General features: G+C 35.4%; 1 protein-coding gene across 3 annotated transcripts in view; it reads right to left on the bottom strand.

Moving 5' to 3' along the window:
- Positions 1 to 18,959, bottom strand: part of ATP11A (ATPase phospholipid transporting 11A) — a 119,037-nt gene that overhangs the window by 24,803 nt on the left and 75,275 nt on the right. For all 3 annotated transcript variants that reach the window (XM_036381732.2, XM_054518624.1, XM_054518625.1), the window contains exons 8-20: positions 16,569 to 16,619; positions 15,058 to 15,122; positions 14,592 to 14,673; positions 13,153 to 13,303; positions 11,754 to 11,951; positions 9,187 to 9,360; positions 7,630 to 7,793; positions 7,274 to 7,345; positions 5,693 to 5,766; positions 5,350 to 5,453; positions 3,485 to 3,666; positions 2,760 to 3,011; positions 721 to 895 (exon numbers count right to left, since the gene is read on the bottom strand). In XM_036381732.2, coding sequence (XP_036237625.1) covers positions 721 to 895; positions 2,760 to 3,011; positions 3,485 to 3,666; positions 5,350 to 5,453; positions 5,693 to 5,766; positions 7,274 to 7,345; positions 7,630 to 7,793; positions 9,187 to 9,360; positions 11,754 to 11,951; positions 13,153 to 13,303; positions 14,592 to 14,673; positions 15,058 to 15,122; positions 16,569 to 16,619 — 1,744 coding nt within the window. The remainder of the gene's footprint in view (positions 1 to 720; positions 896 to 2,759; positions 3,012 to 3,484; positions 3,667 to 5,349; positions 5,454 to 5,692; positions 5,767 to 7,273; positions 7,346 to 7,629; positions 7,794 to 9,186; positions 9,361 to 11,753; positions 11,952 to 13,152; positions 13,304 to 14,591; positions 14,674 to 15,057; positions 15,123 to 16,568; positions 16,620 to 18,959) is intronic.

The following is an 18,959-nucleotide window of genomic DNA, read 5'->3' as shown; positions in this document are numbered from 1 at the left end:
TTTGGTACCAAGTAAGATGCAACTAAAAACTTCTACAAACCTCCAGATAGTTATAGTGCTGGCTAAATACATCTGTTAATGTGAATAAGGGTTACATATGCTGTACCTGCACACTGAGAAAAAGATATGACAAACTCAGAGAAAAAAGGAATGCATATTCCAGTACTTCTTTCCTTTAAAAGTTCTTCACCTATCTTGAGAGGTTTCAGTAATGGAAGGATATATTTTTACTTCATACAAACAACAAATGCAATATTCAGGTATACTTAAACATGGTAATGCACACACTTTTTGTCTGGATTCTTCTTGGCTTTCCACTTAGGTTAAAAACAGAGAAAAAATATCACTCTGCATTAATAAATAACATAGGTTCTTATAGTGTCAAAAGAGTAGACCATACAAAGATTGTTAGGTTAAAAAGAGAGCAGTTAGTTCATTTATTAAATATGTTCATACTAGCATATACCAACCATAAAATTTGAATAATATGTAGCTAAATCAAATTCAGATGCACAGCTGGGTGCTGTTTTAGCAACACCATTATCTAAATTGCTTGCCAGCAGAAATTCTCCTCTCCATTTTTTTTACATTTTTCCATTTTAGAAGATACAAAAATGAATGGTAGCATCTTAAGTTATCACAGTAAGTCATACAGTGTATTAACCTTCAGTATTTACGTATGTGCATCACCAACAAGCAATTACGAAACTAAACACAAACCTGTGCTTTTTGCAGAGGTGCCATTCGACAGCATAACACTGCAGTGCAGTTCCTGCAAATATTAAGAAAGATCTCTCTGTAGTTACCAGAGCTCCCATCGTGTCTTGGTTTCATTATTAATGATAATGCTGCTCCATCAATAATTAAACCATAATCTTGAGTATCAGCTGAAAGTCTGTTCGGAGATAAAATATAAACTAAGTGTCACTATAAAATTCTCAGACACATTTAAAATCTGGCAATAAGAATTATGTGAAAATCAATTAATGAAAAAATAATGAGTATAGAATACTGCAAAGTTAATACATTTCCAAAGGAAATTCCTAGTATAAGACTGATATTTACAACATCTTAAAAGTCTGGATTATGTTGAAAATACTCAGTGCTTCACCAGTTTGAATGCATAAATCTGATACCTCAGTGACTTGACCAGTGAGTGTAAGTGTATAATAAACGACTTTTCAGTTTGGTTTGAAAAGGTCCAAGAACTGCAGTGAGGTAAACCAAGCTGCAGGAATAAAGTTGATTTTGCAGTACACTCCATAACACAGAGGAAAAATAAGTTAAAGGCCTTTGTAACTCTGATGAGGAAATATTTTTTATTTACAGAAGTAAATGGTGCCTTGAAGGAAATGCCTAAAAGAAACCTGTTGGCCCAGATGGATAAAGCCAGCATCTACATCTAGAGTATGGATATTTTGCCTTTAGAGTAGTGGCTTAGTCAAATACAGGTTTACTTTTATTTGTAACACTAAAATAATTATTTAAGTTTCCTATAATATTACAATATATTCTCACCCATAAAATTCTATTAGCAGTATGCCTGTAGTTATTTGAGCATTGTTAGAAGTGTAACCACACTCACAGGAAGTAGTTTATTCACTACTTCATCATACACTGAACAATGGGGAAGATAAGATGATCTGAACTGCAAGAACCATTTTCTCTGGCATCCAGACAAGTTATTTCAGAGCACCCTTGCATCTGCCTGCAGTACACAGCAGCCTCAGGCTCCAGGTCAACAGTGAATGTTGTATAAATGTACACTGCGGTTTATTTTTACTCTCTTTTCAGTGTTCCAAGGTTATACACGACCGTGCATGGGATTTCAACAACCATGGTTTCACCAACACCAGTGTTTGTGAGAAAAACACATATTTATTATTAGGTATTTTAGGCATCTCTATCTTTTTTTACTAGAACAGAAGCTATTTTTGACAAGTAAGATAAAATTCTGTAAACTACGTTTAATAACAGTTCCCAGATATTTTCACCACTTTGCTACCGTTGGCACAAATAGGGCAATGCCATTGAGGTACAATGATATCAAATGTAAAGGTATCATTATGAAGTTCAAGCAATGTACTGAATGTTTGGTGTATTATAGTGAAATATTTTTAGCCTGAATTTGAGCATATAGGTAGAATCCTGCTTTTACTATCTTAGTACTATTCTCTACCTCTGGAGATAAAGGCAAAAAAAATAAATCCAAAGAGCTTTAACATGTAGAATTTGGCATTGCACAAAAAGTTAAACAAACATGTTTGACCACACCTTGTAAGACCTGTGCTACTTAAACAAATGGTACAGATGACATGGAGAAAAATTAGTTATTTAACTGAATATACAAATGTTCTTGATTAGATCAGTGGGGTATAAATTGTAAGGAGAACTAAGAAAAATTACCTGGTCTAGAGATTTAAGCTGTAAGGCTATGAGTTATAGAAAATCTCTGCTAAAATAGTATCACAAATGCTTGTTAACTCATTGCTAATAGTTTTATGGTGGAAAAATTATTACAGTATCAGTTGTGATTTTTCTTTTAATAGTCAAAGTAGCACCAGAAATAAGATAAAGAACCATGACTGAAACCCTAAATTTATCTAAACAAGCTTATACTTAATTGCCGTACAATAATCCACACATTAGCAACAGAAACTGAAACATACTGTGGCTCTTAAGGTAATTGGTCATAATTTCATTGTTTGCAAAATGCCCAGAAGCCCATTTCTGGCATGAAAATCCAAGTTTTTCCTTACCCTGAGAAGGTATCCCTGGTTAAGCTGCCATTTTGTCTTATGACAGTTTTATTTAGGTCAAAAAGCACATCGTGTAAACTCTGCTCCTCAATTTTCTTTGTGGTTAGCTCAAGTATTTGTGTATTTCTTCTGAAGAGTTTGCAAGCGTAGCAAGTAGCTGCAGCAGTCTCCATTTTGTCTCCTGTCAGAACCCAAACTTTAATTCCTGCTTTCTGGAGTGCTTCAATAGTATCAGCAGCTTTTTCTTGTAGCCTGTAATGCCAATTGACAACATACATTGATGGATAGCTTGGAAATGACAAAGGCCTTTATTGAAAGATTTTCATAAACAAATTAAAAGTTTCAATAGAAATTATCAGATCTAAGAATTTTCCCCAAAGTAGGACTCTAAAAATGTTCGGTGGACTAGTGTTTGTTTTTGAATCTTTTTAAGACGTAAAGATTCTTCCTTCATTTCCTCAATACCCATTTTGTAGTTCTTCCCTCTGGAACTTTTGCCTATTAACTTGATCAATAAATTATTACACAGTTCAAATACACTGATTTTTGTACACTTAACTATTATTAGTTACTCACTAGGTTATAAAGTTACCATGTGTAACTTTAGTAAGCTAAGTGTGTGGAATCAATTAAAATAAGGGGTTTCCCAAAAATTATCTAATGCAGAAAAAAAGTCTTCAATTACTTTGTCATCATCACTGAAGATAAGAAACAATGAAACTAACCGATCTTCAACAGCTGTAGCACCAAGTAATATAAAATCTGTTTCTATCTTCTCATACACTTCTGCCAATTTCTTATCCCGCTCCTGAAGGGCCAGCTTTGCACTCTGAAGCAGCTTCTGTACATCGCGATATTCTTCTGCTGAGAGCTTCTTATATGCAACACACAACGTTCGCAGTCCCTCCTAAAGAACGCAATCAAAAGAAACAAAATGCATTTTACAAAACTCTTCTTAGACTTCTTGCTGGTGTTTATGCTGGAGGATTTGAAAAAGGAACATTGTGAAGTGACTAAGTATAGACTAGTACAGTATAGTGTAGACTAGGATATGGTTCAGCTTACTTAATTCTGTTCTGCTCTAGAAGCAGTTACAACCTGATTGACCAACCTCAATCTCCAGAAGGTAAACAGCTCAGTGATCCAACTGGATATATGAGATTACAAGGGAAGGCAAACTCAAGATAAAGGTTTCTTTCCCTATGTGTATAATTAGGCAGGATGAGTTAGAATAAATAATAGTAATATAAATAGTAGCTCTGCAGAGTCTGATTTTGATGCTGTGCTGCAGCAGATCCACAGACAGGGAGCAAACATCACAAAGAGAACTGAAAGTGAAAATCCAACTGTACCATTTCAATCAAGTGAAAACTAGAATTTAGCTGTGGGTGTTGCAGACTGCATCAAACTTCTAGACTGAGTGATGAATAAGAAAGCAAGTATATAGATTGTGTAAGGTGAGGAGAAACCCAGTAAGGTTTTGCTACCTGAGTTATATATTGCTTCTCACAACACCATTTAACTGGCATTTCAGCTTCCTTAACTTTAATTCATCCGGTAAGTCTTTGTATAGTTACTTATTACCAAACCAAGAAGGACAATTATTAAAATATCTCCCTGCCTCTTGAAATTTAAAAAAGCAGGTGCCAGATATTTTCTTTGAGAGGCTTCTGTATATAGGAGCCAGTCCTATTTCCAATTATGCAGGATGAAAAAATAGGTGCTGGTCTGGATTTATTTCTTGACAGACACTGAATGGATATTATATGTAAATACTTTTCAATTTCATTAGCCTCTTTTACTTGCAATTGTCAGACAGCTGTCCCATAAAATGAAGCTTGGTAAAGCACTTTGAGAGCTTTTTGCTTCAAAACAAAAGCAGGTGACGCTGTAGCAGGTTTTTTTTTCACGTATCTGTAATAATACTTTGTTTTCAGTTTGAGTACTGGATGCCAGCAAATTATATTCTATGTAAGACTGGCAGTTGTCCTGCATTGCAATGAGTTCTGCATATTTTTAGATACAACAAAATTCAATACTTGACTACTCCAAATACTACTTTCAGGTAAAACCAAGTTCTAAATTTCTTTTGAAGATGATCAGCCAGTTCATAGCTGATTTTTAGCGAGCAAAAATATAAGATATTGATGATCACTCCACTGTCTCAGAGCTTGTAAAGCAATCAAAGGCAGCAAATCACAGTTGCTAAGGCTGGGGGCTGAAACTAGCAATAGTTTTTACAGAGATTTACTGTTTTTCACTTCTCTTCTATCCAAAAATTAATTCAAACCACATTAGTGAAATTGCCATACTAATGAGCTAACTGATGACCTCTGGTTTAACATACAGTTGGGCATATCTAATGTATTCATATTGCACCACAACTGACATTTGGAAGATGAGCTAGAGGACAGATGCAAATAAGGGAGTTACACAGACTGCTAGCCACAAAGCCTGAGTGAACCTTGGCATAGAATAACCTTGGTGCCTGTAAAAACAAATCTGTTAGCAGAAAATGCAGGAGGTCAGGACACTTAATTTCTTTTGGACACTGATATCATGTGAACAGATCAATAAAATGGAATCTTACCACTGCATTGCGTTGTACTCGGGATCGTACTTGGTCAATTTTACCTTCTTTAACCCTAGGAAATATGGAGGAATCTGCTCCCTTACAAAACAGAAATATATCACCTAAAAGAGACAGCATATGGAATTCAAAATGACCAAATATAATTTCTTCAAAAACCATCCAAATTAATAACTCTTCAAAATGTTTTCTTCCAACTTTTTGGTAACATTGTACTTATGCTAGTACCTGGTCCCTTATTTTACAAAGAAGGGCATACAGACTGTGTTTAATGCTTAACTCTGATAAATCTGAAACAAATTCAAGTGAGACAAAGAAATCAAACAGAATGTGACAGCCCTACCTGTTGGAGATTTAACAATTACACTCATTCGCCGTCTCACAGAATCAAAACTGAAAACCTCCAGTAATTCAAACCTGAAACAGAAACAGAAATATTTTTTACACAACTCTATTTTTTCCTATTCCTAAAGTGGTTGTTATGACTTCAAGCACATAAATTAAACATTTCTTCTAACATGGAAGATTATGTTGAGTAACATGGAATATGAAACTAGTACAGAATGAAACAGCAGGCTGTAAATAATAAGTAAGGAAAGCCCTCAGCTCCCAGTTACTTGAAACAACTTGTGATGTCCCTAAGTACCCTCAGATGTATATATATGTATATGTCACTCAAATATAAGTAGAAGACTAGAAGCCTTGCAGCAGAGCACTGTACTGATTATAAAGTATGTTTCTATGTATAATACTTAGACATAGCCTTAGAACTTGAGATGCATGCTTACACCCAAGTCTTTATTTTATATTTTTCTAGTTTTTATTATTCCTAATCTCCCAAAAGTGCTGACCTAATTCCATAATCTTGCTCAAATGTTTATAGATAATTTATTCAAGTGAAAAGAAAAATATTTCTTTTTACTGGTTTTATACTTGCCATTATTTCTATATTTGATTTTATCACATGTTCCTTTCCTTTTTAAGAGGAAAAATGAACACAAGCTCCTGCTGCACTGTTTTGGTTTAATCAGTTTACTTCTATCATTTACTCTCTTATCTATTTCTCCTAACTTAAGAGAGCCTCCCTTTTCCAGAGCAAACATAAACAATCCAATCACAAATCCCAACTTTTTCAGGATTCGTCTCTGTCCAAATCTGCATGTTTAATTAAATCACTCAGTCCTAAGTCTTTTTAACACCCTAGAACTCAGACCTGTGCAAAGCTACATCAGGCCTATGTCTACAAACTGTGATGCATTTGGGAGAAAATTCTCAATGATTACAGTGATTTCTTCTGAGTCACCAAATGATACTGACTCCAGTTCTTATGAGCTGAGCCTAAAAAGTCTCCATATTATCCTAAGAGGAGGTAAAGTTACAGCAGGGTTCCTATATTTGTGTCCAAGAGTCCGTGTACAGTTGGCAGAGTACCCAAGCAGGAAGATTTGGATATACCAGAGACTTAACCAGCAGACATCTAGAGATGTGTAAGGTAAATTTTCAAGGGTATGCACATACCACAAAACAGCTGTACTATTTCAATGTTATTGAAAATTTGACTCATATTTATGTTCCACAAAATTTATTCTACAGATATTACCCTCCTGTAGATTCCATGGATTATCTGTGAACAGCAAACTGGGTACACAGCATTTTCTATTAAGAATATACAAAACCATCAGGAACTATTAGATTAGGTCATGAATCTCACACCACACCTTCCTTGTCATATCAATATTTTATACTGCATATAATGTCAAAAAAGTGAAGGTAATTAAAATTACTTAATTTTCTTAATTTTTCTACTAAAATGCAAGGTTCTTGGCTTTCCTGACTTAGAAATTCATCTGTAAGGAAACAATGGTTTATTAAACGCATCAACAAAAACTCATCAGTCTATTTTGTTATCTTTTTAACCACTCACTTTTCTATGTTATTTTCCCGATTTAAGATCTCCATGTAATTTTCTTTCAGCCTTAGATAGGTGTAACCAAGTCTGTAAAATGAAACACAGAATAAGAGAATGAATGTAACAAATATATAATTATCCAGTTTAAGCATTGTCATAAGGATTTAAAACTAAGCCCACAACAAACCAACACCAAAATCCCAAATTGTTTTTAGTTTATTTTAGGCTATGAATATTCATGAATTCATGTTAAGAAAACAATCAGCTGTAGATTGGTGTTTGTTATTATGATTTTTGTTCTGAAAACAAATTTGAGATTCAGTGATTAGATCTGTAGTTTAGAAAAATATAATACCTAAGTACACACATACCTCTGTATTCCTTCAACTAAAGCAACTTCATCAGGTGATGATGATATATATATACAGGGTTTTCTTGGTACCTGGCTTTTCTTCAAACCATCTACGCTATCATCATCCTTTACCTGAACAGTGTGGCAGAGACAAAGAGCTCGGAAAAATAGTTCCTCTCTCTCCTGAGAAATAAAAGGAACGGCTGTCATTATGTGTTATCGCTTGAAAACTCTTCTTTCTCTTCTTTTTGGAGGTGATCCATATCACTGATTACTGCTGATTATTAATCAGACAAAGGCAGGCTCCTTGAGGGGGAGCCAGGTCTTTCCCTGTGGTAACCACACAATTGTGTCACAGCTGTTTGTACCCTTAGCATTTCCACACCAGTCAAGCTAATGATGCAAAAAACCCCCAGTGTGCATCTTCTACCTCCTCTGAATGCCTACATGCAGCTGAAGGTGTTTTTTCTTTACTTTTGCTTAAACTTTAACAACTTGTATTAATTACATACTAGTCAAGGTACCATTTAGAACTCCTGAGCTCACACAGAAGGATGTAGTACCTGGAGCACAGGTCTTAGCAGGGCTTACAGATTTCAATCTCTTGAGCAGCTTGAACACCCTTCGGAACTAAATAAATTACTGAAGTGCACATACTTTGGCAGCCAAACACTTCTTATAAAATTTCAGATAGTTTAGTAATGACAGCTGCCACCAGAAAGAGATTTCTATTTCATGGATACCTGTGTGTGTTTTATTTTTATCTTTGTGCCTGAAACCTATTCTTCTGTGCTGTTAAATACAAACTGTCTGGGACATTGTGATTCCAAGATAAAAACTCACCATACCTTGGGACCACATTCTGAGGGCCATGGGTGAGAGACATAAGGCTGCTAACCTACACCAACATATTTTAAGAGACCTCATTTTGTCACAGTGAAGGGTTATGATATGAAGTGAGTGTGACTATGATACTGTACTGATGTAATAAAAAATACATTGTACTTTGGCTGTGATTATCCTGCCCATATACACCCTGTTCACCTGTTGGCATGTGAACACTCCCAAACTTTCAACTAATTTTCAACTTTCAACACAGCAAATAACCACAATACATACATGCTGTAGGTAGCACACTTCAGATGTGACTAAAGTAAGTCACATTTTAAAGTAATTTAATTTGATCATAAACCATTCTCTGGCCACATTTTCACTCAGTGATGACTAAGTAAGTGATTGCACGAAGCCCCCATTTTCCCCTTCGAGGATTTTCCTGTCTTGCTTTCTCTGTTGTAGCTAAGGTTAAATGGAAACCAGTTATCTGTGTCTGTAGCTATTAACCAGAGAAAGCTCTATATTTAGGTTTTGACTCAGCTTTACAAGTGCATTAAAATGAGAACCTTCCCATTAAGCCTTTAAATCTTACTCTTAACTAGGAAATTAAAATGTCTATGCAGTTATCTACTTTGATTAATAAAATTCAAGAATGTTGGATTTCTAACATTCCCTTTATCAGTACAGTTCCATTTTCATGTTTCATTGTAAAAAACCAAGAACATATAGAGAGTTATCATACCTTTCCACTACTTCCTGGAGATGAATCAATCATATCAATGCCTGTACAATCATGGAGGATTTGGCCATTGCAGATAACATGTGGTACATAAACATGCCCTTCAATGCAACATTCTACAAATTCCATATTGTTCTCAGTTAATGTTCCTGTTTTATCTGTGAAGACATACTCAATCTGCAAACGAGTACAAAATAAAAACCTCAAGAATGTGAACAGAATTTTCCAATGTCTCCGAACAAAAACTCAGTTTATTACTGGGCTACACCTTCCTTTGAAAATCCTTATGCTCTTTCAGAAAAGGAAGACAACAATTTCTTTTGGCTGTTATCTTCATAGAAATATAGGCCCTGAAAGATTTTATCCTGTAAGAGTATCAAACAATCCTATCTTTTGCCTCATAACGGATGTAAATGATGTTTTTAACCTACTCCCAATCTCTCTCTAGGTCCTTTTTAGTTTTTAATGTCTTTCTTGCTGCAAGACAGATATTTATAGAAACAAAATGCATACAAATTTCATTTCCCAGGGATTATTATTTAATGCACATGCCTGGATGTGGATCAGTTACTGTCAGAACAGTCTTTGGGGTAGTATCAGAATTCCCCACTACAATTATGGTAGTTTAAATCAGGATTGTGGACACATACTGTTATACGCCTGGGCACTGTAATTGCCCTGGAAACACTCATTTTGTCTCAATATTGAATTTTTTATTAACTTCATCTTTTACAATGATCCCCAGTGCTTAAGTCTAACAAAATTAAAACTGAAACCAAAATCTGAACTATCAACTAGAAGAACTAGATTGGCTCAATTTTGGATCCTGGATGTAGGTATTGCATACATACTGCATGTCATATTTGATAAACTAAAAAATGAAGTAAGGTAAGGAACTAAACACTGAAAATAAGGCTATTATTTAGAATTTATCAGATTGTTTATGAAACTTCACCATTTATGCAGTGCACCGAGCAAACTAAAAACCAAATAAATTTTTGCTTAGTCTTCAAAAACATCATTAATTATGCACACTTTCCACTGAGATTGACTTTTATAATATGCACTAATCTGAAAAGGCAAATGCCAAATTTTATGGTGGCTTTTTATCTGTAGACAAAATTCCTGCAATTAAACTTTTTTCTGAGTGGATAGGATTTATATGGATTTTTTTCATCTCAACCCCTACATTCAGTTTCATCATTAAATTTACAAAATGCTATCAATCAAGTCATTCAGTGTGTTGCTTTGTCACTGTGTTTCCTCATGTTCAGACAGACGCTCCAGTTTCAGGTTGTGCCCACTGCCTCTGGTCACCACTGAGAAAATCCTAGCTCTATCCTCTTAGTACCCTCCTGTTCAGGTATTTGTATAGATTGGTAAGATCTTCCCTGAACCTTCTTTCCTCCAGGCTGGACAGTCCCAGCTCTCTCTACCTGTCTTTGCATGAGCCATGGAAAGTCCAGTCCCTTGTCTGTCTTTGTGGTCCTTCACTAGGCTCCCTCCAGTACACTCCTGTGTCAGTACTGGGGAGCCCAGAGCTGGACACAGCACTCCAGGTGAGCCCTGCAGAGGGGTAGGATCACCTCCCCTGCCCTGCTGGCAACACTTTGCCTAATGCAGCTCATGATACCCCTGGCCCTCTCTGCCATAGAGACACACTGCTGGCTCATGCTGAACTTGATTTCCATCAGGAGACACAGGTCCTTTCCTGCAAAGCTGCTTTCCAGCTGGATGGCCCCCAGTCACCCAAATCATTCATGATCAGGATGGGAGCCATACTGACCCCAGTGTACACTGCTAGATGCTGGCCTCCACTGTGCACCCCTCTGAGCCTGGCTGTTCACCCCCTGCTCAATCCACCTCACTGTCTGCTCATCCAGGCTGTAAATGCTCTTTGAGGATCTTATTGGAGGCAATGACAATTGTCTGCCATAATAATGAAATACCTGGTACCGCCCTTAATTCAAATAGATATGTATCCTTAAAACCTTTATTACCTGTTTGACTAGAAAGAAATAAAACATCTTATTTATTTATTTGAAAAGCTTATGAAAGTATTTTTAACTGAGATCTTAAATATTTTCTCAAACAACATTTATCTGTATCTGTCTCGAGTTGATGATTTTCTTAAGACAGAACAGAATTTCTCTTCAAAAATGAGGCTGCCCATTGATCATTTTAATGGATGAAACTTGTGTCTGGAGATGCAGTGTCAGTCTAGTCAGACAAAAAGAGATTTTTTTTTTTTGCATCTAACTTTTAATCTAAGGAAGCTAGATGCTTATATAATTTCCCTCTATAATCAATGGAGAAGAGTGTTTATTCCTTAATACTACAGTAATACTGATTGAATTTCACTGACTGGGTGAGAAATCAGAATTTTTGATTCTGAAAACAAAAATATCTCCGATTTTATATTTAAATTTAATCAGCACTAAAGAAAATGCACATGTAGTTGCAAAAAACCTCAAAATAAAACAAAACTAAAAAACCTTGAAGCAGCAATCTTAAAATAAAAAATTACAGTAGAAACAGTTGGAAAAAAAGTATAATGCAATGAAATTTACCTGTCCCAACTCTTCATTGAGGTCAGAAGTGTTCACCAGTGGTCCTTCACCTGTACCCTCATCAAACATTTCCTCATCCCATGCAAGGAAATAAGAACCAAGAAATTTCTGCATTTCCACAGTGACATACATGGAGACAGGAATAATGTAGTTGAAAAGAACCATGAATGCAAGGAAATCTGTAAAAGCTTGAAGAAACTGACAAAGAAACAAGATGGAAATATTGATTTTTCATGTACCATTTAACACTGCAAGATTACTACATGTATTTACAAATCAGTTTTTTCAAATAACTTTTGAACAATAAGCAATGTCTTTCAAAGCTTGCAGTTCAGCACAGGATGTAAACCTTCATGATTTTTAACATCACAACTGGCATGCAATAGAGTTTTTTCTTTGAAATTTGCATTTTTCTTTACAGATATACAGGTGTAGAATGCCATAACATAGCATTATTGTAAAGTTCTAGAGCAACTAATGAGCATGGTGAAGACTTTTTGGGCAACAAGGGAAACATTAACATGTACAATAAAAAAATACAAAAAAAATAGCATAGCTCCATAGCAACTCCTTCAAGGATTACCAAATTACATAACTTTCAGGCAGCATTTCATAAATAAATAAAGGGTTTCCCTTCCCTCTCTCAACACAAGCAAAATGTATGCACATAACCTGGCTCAATTTTTCAGTGGTGGAGACTTGGTGGAGTTACAGTCAACCTGCTGAGCAAGCTGAGACAGTGCTACTGGTGCTAATGGGAACTCTAGAAAGCCTGCCTAGCATGTGCTCCTCATGCATTTAGGGTAAGGAAGCAAATTTTCCCTTAGTCTGACTGGGAGGATTTAGTGAAATAAATATTGTGCTTTCTGTAGGGCAGGGTTCAGCTCATTGCCTGGGATGCTCTGGGTATCCATTCAGGACAATGTCCTTGTTCCTGTAAGAACACCTGGCACTGGTGACTGATGCTCTCTGATGCCTCGAGCCCTCATAACAGAATAATATGAAACTAAGCTTATGAGGGGCATTTTCATGGAGATTCCCACAGTGGATTATTTTGACCATGTCTCTTACAGAACTGCCAACAGCTGTGGGATTCCTTCCAGCCCTTGTATTTCTCAGTGAGAGGTCAATTCTTTAGTAATTTATATAAATAACAGGCAGCTCCAAAACACTTTCATGAAGCTTTTTATATTAAACTAGAGATTTTCTCATCAGTTAAATTCACACATACAACTTAAGGGCAAAAATTTAACATACAAGCTTTCTACAAGTACACTATCACCGCTGTCAGCAAAAAAGCATGACTGGTAAGTAAGCAGGCTGTATATACTTTTCAGCAGAATCTCTATTAAATAAGAGTTTTGGGAAACTTTCTTGGTATTATCATTTATTTCCATACCAAATTTCTTTTCTTTTCAGGCTCTGTTTTCTGATTGTACCATGGCTCATCACGAAATGGTTCACTCTGCCAGGCATACTTCAGAACAGTATTTATTACTGCTTTACTGACGAGAATACAGAGGTATACAACAAGAAATACATTCATTGATCTAAAAAAAAAAAAAGGGCAAAATAAGAACCCCATTAGCATATAAACAACAGAGTTTATTAGAAAATGTTATACTCAGTCTGTTATACATCAATCTAATATTTGCTGCAAGTCTAACAATGCTAAGATGTTAAATAACTCTTCCAAAGTACTTTTCCAAAGAGGAATAATATTACTGCATTAAAATTTACAACTGCAGTATTTCCTATTTTTAAATTTCTATTTTTCCATTTTTATAGTTGTTTCCAAAATGTGTGTGACAAATTATCAAAACTAGAATATTGGTGAAAACAACAGTATAGACAGAATCATAACAGAACAACTGGGCTTGAATCCGCAGAACTTTTCATGCCACTTGGCTGAATCATTATAAGATCACTCACATAAGTACTTTTATAGAAATAAAAAAACTAAAAAAGAACATTTTGCTACACAGCTTTAATGTTTTAACTCTAGGCAGATCTAAAAAAAGAGCAAGAACACTTTGCATTTAGGATTATATTTTCATTAGTGATGGGCATGAACTAAAAGCCATGGGTTTTACACCAATACCAATAGAAAGAGACACAACACCATTGCTCAGTCACTGTGTAAGAGAAAGGCTGTCAGCTGGTCAGTACATCTTGCCTCAATCAAAGACATCTTGTTTTTCACAAGGCTGGACACCTTACTCAGAGCTGATGATTTCAGATAGAGTAGGAATAGAAAATAGTAAGCAATCAATGTCAGCTCACTCCTTAAGGATAGCACTGTCATACTTTCCCGCCATGTATGTCTGTATGGAACTTGTTAATTTTAGCTATAGCATGGAAAACATGTCACAGACAAGCACTCATACTGCAGCTGATCCAAAGTGAAGTGCATTAAAAAAGTTAATTTTACTGAATTCAAGACTTAATTGCAATGAAAAGCATTGAATGCTAGGATAATAAAAATTACAACCTTGGAAAACTGTCAGTACATGTACTCTAAACAGTGAAAGAAAAGTGAACAACAAAAAGTTATAGAACAACAAAACAGCATACATTACAGATCTAAGCATTAAATCAAAATGGCTTTATTTTTTGAACATCTAACAATAATTTGGTATTGAGAACCTCATTTATACGGTGTTATGAGACTTGCATTATAAGTAAAAAAATACTTAAAAATAAGCAAATTTAAAATCCCTCTACCTCTTTTCTTTCATTTAAATCAATGAAATATACACTTTCAGAGAAAAAAAAATCTGATTTGCACCATTTAAACATGCAGCTTTCAAACCCCAAAATAAGTATTACATATTTTACTTCTCTACAGCAGAACGCTTCTGTGATTTTGATTGGTAATTTAATGCCATCTTGGTTTCCATGCCAGTGTAGATAGCAACACCTGAAATTAGACAATTTGTTTTACTAAAGATTGCACAGTGCAGTAACTTCAAAAGAGCACAATTCATAAGATTATTATACTCTGTCATTTCTTTAATTCTTTAGTCTGAAGTAAGAAACCACAGATTTGGATGACAACCCAAAATTAGAAATGGCTTAATTATCTTGGTACTTAGAAATTTTAAGCAGCATTTACATCCCATTCCAGTCACAATTTCCAATTGCTAAAGTAGTTCTACGTAACAATATTAAACACTATTAAAAAGTTGTAAAACAAGTGATGCAATAGAAAGCATAAGCTCAGTAGTAACTGTAAGCTTGTAACCTTGTTTGGCGTTTGCTTATTACTTCAGGGTCCATTAAAGTAGTCAACAGAAATATTTACCAAAGATTTTTTCTGTGTTCTTTAAAGTGGCTCCTCTAAGAAGCAGATTTTCAGATCCTAATGGCCTGCAAAAGGTAAGTATTAGAAAATTTAAACATTTTGAGAAAACCATCAGGCCTTAGTGGAAGTTACATAAAACAGGAAATTTGTTTTACTAAAAACCTTTTAACAAATTACAAGGCATATTTAAATTTTTTAAGTGAAAATTAAAAATAGATAAATATATGCCTAAAATTAAGATCACAATTTCACAATTCAAGTCTTAAACCAATGCACCTAAACCCCATATATGTAGGTACCCAAATAAAGACTCACCATCCTAATTGCACAGTACTTATTTTTAAAAATATTAATTCAATTTTTTAGTCTTATATAAAATATAGTGTCCTGTGTGTTAGAACTTCTTAAGGACAATACAATCCTCCATTTTATTTTAAATAGCACACAAGATATTTTTGATACTTGCTGTAAACATTTTTCAAAATGCCAATAAATATAGGTAAAATAATTTATTGAAGAGTACAGGAATTAATGTAAGGACTGCAATGAAGTTTAAATAATATTTTGGAACATGATATGTACACTAATCATCATATGAGTTCAAAGCCAAGGACTACTTTACAGACAGACTGCATGCAGAATTATCATTCTACCTATACAGCAATAAAAAAAACCAAGAAGTACATTCAGCGTTTCCCAATGTTATTTGAAGTGCACTTGTGGTACGAAACTCCCCCAAAAAATCAAGAAACTCCAAACAAACAGGGCCACAATGCTGATGTAAAACCTGAAACTACCTTCAAGAAACTAGGGGAACAATGTTACATGAATGACCCAGATCAATCGACAGTTTCCATAGCAGACTGAGACAGAAAATAACATATCTAAAGACACACTGAGGATAGGAAGGCACTTAGCCAGCATAGCACTGCCTAACTCCCCACATGCTGGGATCTAGGATACCACCCCAGCAAGCAGCTTTTCTCTCCTATTGCTTTGCCTCTCTGTGACCAGAATCAGAATAAAATCAGGTACAGCAAGGTGGATGTTGTCTCCCTTGAACACACAGCATTATGGACACTTTACACAGAAGTACAAACACACTCAGTAAAATTACAGTAAAAAAATGACATGTTCAAACCCTTCAAAATTTAAGAAAAATGAAAAACACAAGTGATACTATTTATATTGTTTACTGCACTACCAAGATCTCACACTAATGGGGCAGTGTTGTACAAGTGCTGTCAAAATCCTATCAACATCATTTACAAACTAAGTACATTTCAGATAAAACTGAAGTTGAATAAAGACATTAAAATACTAAAGAGAAATATGATTAGAAGACAAAATATCAATTATTTATGAAACAGCAGTCTGGAATTTTCAAAGAGAAAAATATTTTATCATTGAAACATAGCAGCACAATGTTGGTGAACCAAAGGTAATTCTCATTATTAATACTTATTGAACTGTGAAATATTTAAATGTGTAGAAACTCTGGATTTCCCCACCTTGCAATAGGCTCATTCCTATCATGGTAAACATTTATTCGACCAACAAATCTGAAAGGGAAATATACAAGTAGTTTAACAGTACTGCTAATAGATTATTTAAGAAATATTTTCTAGAAAGTATGTATCACAGAGAACACTTTCCAACTGAACAGGCTCCAATTATCCAGAACATGAACAAGAATGTAAGAGATACATATAGATATACACTTAAAACAAGCAAATACAAAAATACATAGAATGGTAACTTGACATAAATTTTGCAAATAAAGAGGTGTAAAAAAAAGGGATAAATCTTCTAAGTAGACCATGAAAAAGAAATAAAAAGTCTTATTCCCTAAACTACCTGAGATAAGTCAGTGCAATTACTATATTTTACAACAGCTAAAGCCTACAGCTAAATTAAAACCAAAGCAAACCAAAGCATATAGCCAGTAAGTAATTCTTCCCCATAGTATTTGTCAGTACATTTTATCTGTATGTGGTGGCTTGACCCTGAATAGCAGCTAAGCACCCATCAGCCTCTGGCTCCTTCCCTCCCCAGCAGGATAGGGAACAGAATTGGAAGAGCAAAAGTAAGATCTTGACAGTTTAATAAGTGAAGGGAAAAAAACAAGTGACACAAAGGCAACTACTGACCACCTCCCATCAGCCTGCCAATGTCCAGCCAGTCTCCAGCTGCTTTGGAAGACCTGGCCCTGGTTCTATTGCTGAGCATGACACTATATGGCACAGACCTCTGGTCATGGCACCAGACCCTCTGGTCAACTGAGGTCAGCTATCCTGGCTGTGTCCATCCCCAGCCTCTTGCCCACCCCAAGCCTACTTTCTGGAGGGGCAAAATGAGGAACAAAAAGTTCGACACTAAAAATTTGGCAACAATAGCTAAAACCATGGTGTGCAATTAATGCTGTTGTGGTCTCAGAGCAACAACACTACATTACTCTGGCTGCTACGAAGGGAACTGACTTCATTCCAGCCATAATCAGTACACTGTATTTGCAATATACCACTGTCCAAGTGGATAACCTAATGCAAAGGGGATTAAGCTGGACATTAGGGTTCTCAACTGTAGAGGAAAACTCTGGGGAGCTGGTGAGCCTGCTACCCCAAAATGGAACCTCTGAGGGTCACAAGAGTGGTAACCTGTCTGCTGAGAGAACATACAACATGGTAGGACCACATCTGAAGACAATAATGTACAGTTGGTTACGATGCATCATGATACAAAATAACCTCGTGCCTTTGGAAAAGAAGATCCACCAGTGTGTTTTGTTGAGAGGTAAAATTTCAAGTTAAAATCAGCAGAGATACAAGCTGACTACCAATAAACATTTTCAGTATTTTGTGTCAACAGCTATCCCAAAGAATTTCACCACCTATAGTAGCATGAGTTTCAACTTGCAGTCATTCACTTTGAGAACCAAGTATTTTAAAAAAGGATCCAGTAAGTGATAGACTTGATACTCTGAAGAACCAGTTCTCAAGCAGATTTCTAAACCAGCTTCTTAATCACCAAGATCACAGAAAAGAGATGCCTTCACACCTCAGAAATAAGCAATGTTTTTTCTGCATCTTCCAACAGTATTTGCTGCCAAAAGAGTGTATTTCAGCTTGACATCATATTGTTTTCTTTGTATTATTTCAGCTATTTTTTACTGTGGTAGAAAAAATAAGTGCTTTCCCAATGGCACAGGGACTTCTTGTATTACTATTAAGAAACTTCAAAAGGGGCTTCTCAAGATTTCTCATTAGGTTTAGTAGAATTGTGTACAGTTCTTTTTGTAAAATACTGAGTGTTGTATGACTTTATGCAACTGTAGATATTTTTCTTCATGTTCTGCATTAAAGTGTTTTCCTAATCGTGATGGCTTCATGCTGTCATTAGCCAGTATTTCAAAGCCTGTGGTATGAGGCTCATGGTTAACAACAGCAGATGAAAATCTGTATTTCAAATAGTCTTGACAATTTAAATTTTTTGTTTGACATCCTTTCAGATCTGATTAGATTGACAGTGGCTTTACTTTGTAATGTGACTGATGAAGTTCTGTACCAGGACTACAAGTGCTTGTTATTTACTTACTGTGCATTTCTGCTAGACTGTTACTATTATCTTCAATCTGCAATATCTTTGCAAGAGTCTTTTTAAGCCACTTCAGCATTTTGTGAGTGTTATTTTAGTTAAAACTAGGTAATATAATCTCTAAATCCATTTAACTGGGTACACATAAATGACAATACTTTGCAATATGCTGAAAGCAAAGGAGTGAGTGCCACAGGCAACTTCTCCATATTGTGGAACACCCTCTTCCTCTGGAGAACCTCAAAATTGTGTGTGTGACACACAGAGGGGGTATGGGTGCCAATATCAAGACATGTACTAAGTATTAG

The sequence above is a fragment of the Molothrus ater genome, chromosome 2, assembly GCF_012460135.2.
Source record: "Molothrus ater isolate BHLD 08-10-18 breed brown headed cowbird chromosome 2, BPBGC_Mater_1.1, whole genome shotgun sequence".
NCBI lineage: Eukaryota > Metazoa > Chordata > Aves > Passeriformes > Icteridae > Molothrus > Molothrus ater.
This window is presented reverse-complemented; position numbering and strand designations above follow the sequence as displayed.